This window comes from Sorex fumeus, unplaced genomic scaffold (genome assembly GCF_029834395.1).
Source record: "Sorex fumeus unplaced genomic scaffold, SorFum_2.1 ptg000034l, whole genome shotgun sequence".
NCBI classification, from domain to species: domain Eukaryota; kingdom Metazoa; phylum Chordata; class Mammalia; order Eulipotyphla; family Soricidae; genus Sorex; species Sorex fumeus.
Window position 1 is genome coordinate 42399230 of NW_026606091.1, and position 4883 is coordinate 42404112.

Below are 4883 nucleotides of genomic sequence, written 5' to 3' on the forward strand. Positions count from 1 at the left end.
AGATATGTGTGCAAGAGTGATATAGCAGGATCATGTATTATTTCCATGTATTTAGGTATTTTATGGTGCTGAGATTGAATTCAGGGCTCCACATAAGGAAGGCTCCACCACATCCCTGGCTCAGTGTATTCACTTTTATTTTTTTTAAAAAAAGTTCCCTCTGCTGGGGCCAGAAGACAGTACAGGTATTTGCCTTGTATACAGTTGGCCCTGGTTTGATCCTCTATCCCATCAGGAGTGACCCTTGAGCACAAAGCCAGAAGCCCTGAGCACCACTGAGTGTGGATCAAAAAATTAAAAAAAAAAAAAACAATAAAACAAAAAAAAACCCAAAAAACCAACCCCCCCAAAAAACAACAAAGCTTTATACCACATATGCCGTTTTTATTTTTATATTTTTTGATGGGTTAGCATCTACTTTATTGTGCTTACTTATTTTTGTAATGAGCAAGCAACACGTAGCATATGTTTCCCAACTTTCAAGAGAGTGCAATAACAAAATTCTCAAAAAATGAAATCCAATAAAACCAAACCCTCAAAAAAACCAAAAAAAAAAAACCCAAAACAACAACAATAACAACAACAACAACAAAAACAAAAACTGAACCCAAAAAAAAACAAACTCCGAAAACCTCCCCCAAACCCAGCCTCCTCAACCACCTCTCATCAGGAAAACATAAAAACCCTCAAACAAACAAGTGGAATTGCATAATTGCATTACATACTGCATTGATTAGGAATAAATCCTATAATGAAACAAATGACATTATACATTTTTAAAAAATTTTTATTAGTGAAACACCATGAGGTACAGTTGTAGATTTACAAATTTTTGTGCTTGAGTTTCAATTGTACAATGATCAAACACCCATCCCTCCACCAGTGCCCATTTTCCACCACCACGGGCCCCAGTATCCCTCCCACCCACATTATTTTTTTAAATGAGTTTCACTTTGAGAAAATGAACAGAAAAAAACTATATTTAAGATTTAAATTATGGTAAAACTGGTAGTTCTTTGAAATCTGGGATTAGCAAATCCATAGGCATACTCTACCATCACCAAACTCCTGGAGAAGAGTATCTTAATTTCAAGGACTAGAACTAAATACTGGTTAAGATATGATCTGAAGACTAGAGTCATCTGGGAAGCTGGCCCAAGGAATGAAGTAAACCATTGATACTGGTGGCAGATATAAAATAAACCTTGTAAATTTATTTTGCAAATAAATTTACAACTGTAAATTTTAGTACTGATTTTAAATTTAAAAAATGAAATGCCTCATTGTGTTTTCTCAGAAACAAATGAAAAAGATATACCGTCTTACACAATTTGGAGACACAAAGTGGATGCTGAGTGATTAGAGGTCACTCCAGGTGTGGAATTTTAGAAAGTTAGTCCTTGGAGTAAATGGCACCGTGGGTCTGGCAGCAGATACAAAGGAATGACGCTCTGGAGAGGAGGTGGGGAACACTCAGTGATCAGCCAGCGGAGAGATGAGGGGCCCAGCTGGAGGTGGTATCTATAATTTATGGTTTATCTTCCACTGGTCATGCGTCTCTCTTCATCAATGGTAATTTCAATAACTCGAAGACCTCTTTCAATGGGATCTGTCAGGAGCAGGCCTTGAGGAGCATATATCTTCTCATTTTGCTCTTGAATATATTTGGAGACTTTCCTTAAAACCTTCTCATAATGAGTTTCCATGCATAAGAAGATAGTGCATGCTGTTAAACAAGCCAAACAGCCTTCCAGATATGATTGGCCCCCAAGCTTCTCTGCTTCTGCATAAAGGTTATTTAGAGTTTGAACTGTTTCTTCAAACTGCTGCCTATCAATCCGGTTCTCCAGCTCGGCGGGGAACTGGGTCTGGAACTGGCAGCGGATGCCGCTGCTGTAGTCTCGCTGCACGAACACCTTCCCGGACACCGGAGCCTGCTGTGGCCACATTGCGAGGACAGGCCGGGTGTCGTCGCCTCCTCGGCCTCCAGCTGCAGTCGCACCGCCTACGACCTCACTACATATACCATTTTTAATAGAAGCCACAACAATTTGCATTCCCACCAACAACGTAATAGATCTTTTCTTTTTTTCCACATCTTTGCTAGGACATGTTGTTTACAATCTTTATTTCCTGATTCTTGCCTTATCCTTCCCTGCTATTTTCTCAGTATCTTTTCTTCCAATCTGTCCCGCATACATACAAGAGTGAAGATCCATGATTCTCATCCTTGATGTACATCAGGATCATGGATGCCTGGGCTCTAGCCCCAGGAAGTCAAATATGACTGGTCTGTGGAGAATCTGAAATGTTCCCCAGCTCATCCAAATGTGAAGTCAAGGTTGAGGGCTACTGCTAAACTATTTTTAAAAAAACTATTTGAGGGATAAAATCTAGATCCTCTCACTGGAATTATTTTACCATTCCCATCCAGGTCACTACCTCCCTCATCTAGCACTTGAACTTCCCAGATTTCAAATGCAAGCAAGGATGAGAGCACTGCTCAGTTTACAGCAGGGCCAGGGGTGTGCTGAATGGAGAGAGGCAGGGAGATGCACTGTTCCTGATGGAAGAAGAAGAGCAAGCATGACACAGGCATGATCGAAATGGAGCATTTCACTGACCCAATTGTCTTCATTGCCAGCAGCTTGATTAGTAAAAATATTAGTTAAAAACTATTCTTGGATACCAAGTGTAATATAATATACCCTTTTACCAAAGAGAGAAAGAGAGAGAGAGAGAGAGAGAGAGAGAGAGAGAGAGAGAGAAAGAAAGAGAGGAAGGAAGGAAGGAAGGTAAAAGAAGAAAGAGAAAAAGAGAAGGGGATGTAAGAGGGAGGGAAGGAAAGAAGGAAGGAAGGAGAGAGAGATAAAGAAAAAAAGAGATAAAGAGAAAGGGGGAGGGAGGGAGGGAAGGAAGGAAGGAAGGAGAAAAAGAGAAAGAGAAGAAAGAAGAGAGGATGGAAGGAGAAAGAGAGAGACAGAAAGAAGGAAATAAAGAAAAAGAAAGAGAAAGAGGGAGGGAAGAAAGGAAGGAGAAAGAGAAAAAAGAGAAGGAAGAAGGGAGGATGGAAGGATAAAGAGAGAGAGAAAGAAAGAAAGAAACAGAGAGAAAAAGAAAAAGAGGGAGGGAAGGAAGAAAGGAGAAAGAGAGAAAGAAAGAGAAGAAAGGAAGAAGGGAGGATGGAAGGAGGAAGAGAAAGAGAGAAAGAAGGAAAGAAAGGAAGGAAGAAAGCAAGGAAGGAAGGGAGAAAGAAAGAATAAAGAAAGAAGAAAAAAGAAGGAAGGAAAGAAAGAAGGAAAGAAAGAAAGAAAGAAAGAAAGAAAGAAGAAAAGAAAAAGAGAGAGGGAAATATAAGAGGGAAGGGAGGGATGAATGGGAGAGAAGAACAAGGGCATAGAATGTTCCCGAAGTGGTTCCCTGCAGTGGAAAATCCTGTAAGGAGGGGCTATTGTCTCCTTTCATACCTTCCCAACTAGAGAGGTGAGCAGGCACTTTTGTTGTTTTGTTTTTGTGACACACCCAGTGGTGATCAGGGCTTAATACTGGCTCTGTGTTCAAGGATTGCTCCTGGCAGGGCTCCGGGGACCATATGCTGTGCTGGAGGATCAACCAGGGTCCGAGCATACGGGCCAAGTGCCTTAACCCCGGTACTATCTCTCCAGCCCTAGTAAGCACTTCTTATCTTCTGAAACCTAGCTGTGGCCAGTCCGCTATCTTCCCATCCCTATAACTTTGATGTCAAGACAAAGACAGGCAGAATGTTAAGATGACTATCACCTGGTTTTGTGCTAGCAGACCCGGCCTCGTGACATTCCATCTCACATTCCACTTTCCAGGCAATTTCATAATTTTCCCATCTATTTTCCCTGTTCCTACATCATTTTGAACAAAGAAGTGAGTTTGGCTAACAAGCAAAATGCCTTCAGAATTTTCCTAGTCAATGGAAGGTGGGAAGACAGAGTGTAGTTACAGCAAAGCCTAGCACAGCATTGTGCAGACACATGAAGTTCTAGAAATGGTATGAAAATGGTTATTTAATCCCCTGTGAGCAGTTCTTACCCGTTCTAAATTTGTCAAAACTAGACATGGAATTTGCTTTTTCTTTCTCTATTTGCTTCTCTTCTCTCTTCTCTCTCTCCCTCTCTCTCTCTCTCTCTCTCTCTCTCTCTCTCTCTCTCTGGTTTTTTTATTTCAGAGTCCATCTGGTTAGTTGGTTTGATTCCCCACTTCCTCCCCCTCCTCCTCTTAACTCAGTCTTGCTCAGCAAATGGGTGCATTTGATTTCCCTGGTAGAGCTAGTAGGGATGAAGTTTTGGGACTCCTGGATCTGGTTCAGTAAGATACTGCTTTACCCTGCTTTTACCACGCCGTCAAGCTTCCTCGAGTAACTTTTGTTTTTCTGATAAATCAAGGTTTTTCCAAGAGCAATCTCATCTGAACAGCATGAGGTCAGGAAACAGATGTGACCTCAGGAGTGAGCATTTGCAAACAGACTTGTGCTTTTCAGATCAACATCTTGCCATCAGGGGTCACAGTTCTCGGGGGATTTATTAGAGGAGTATTTTCTTAGAGGAACGTTTTGTAATGTGACATTGGAGAGTAGAGAAAGCACAGGGTCAGGAAATTGTAAACCGGCAAGATTTCTCGGGAACAGACCTGGTCATCATGAAAAAGTCACTCCCCTCTTTGAGCCACATTTTTCTTGTCAACAACTGAAAATAATATATTTGCTTTTGTTCAGTTTATTGTGAAGATTCCATGAAAGAATGTCTGGGGAAGTGCTTTTTAAACTGTGAAGAATTTTGAATACATAAGGCATTGCTATTCTACATGCAAATGCAAAAAATCACTGCCTGGAAGCAAATTGAGGGATAGAGGCG

At 41.0% G+C, this 4883-nt stretch overlaps 1 protein-coding gene across 1 annotated transcript; it reads right to left on the reverse strand.

Annotated features, from left to right (window-relative positions):
• Nucleotides 1-932: 932 nt before the first annotated feature.
• LOC130026426 (golgin subfamily A member 7-like) lies at nt 933-2000 on the reverse strand. Its single transcript, XM_056117228.1, has one exon. The coding sequence runs from the start codon at nt 1947-1949 to the stop codon at nt 1536-1538; it is 414 nt and encodes a 137-aa protein (XP_055973203.1). The 5' UTR covers nt 1950-2000; the 3' UTR covers nt 933-1535.
• Between the last annotated feature and the right edge of the window lie 2883 nt (nt 2001-4883).

Excerpts from the sequence above, each read along its gene's own strand:
- LOC130026426 (XM_056117228.1), bottom strand. The coding sequence starts at position 1,949 with ATGTGGCCACAGCAGGCTCCGGTGTCCGGGAAGGTGTTCGTGCAGCGA.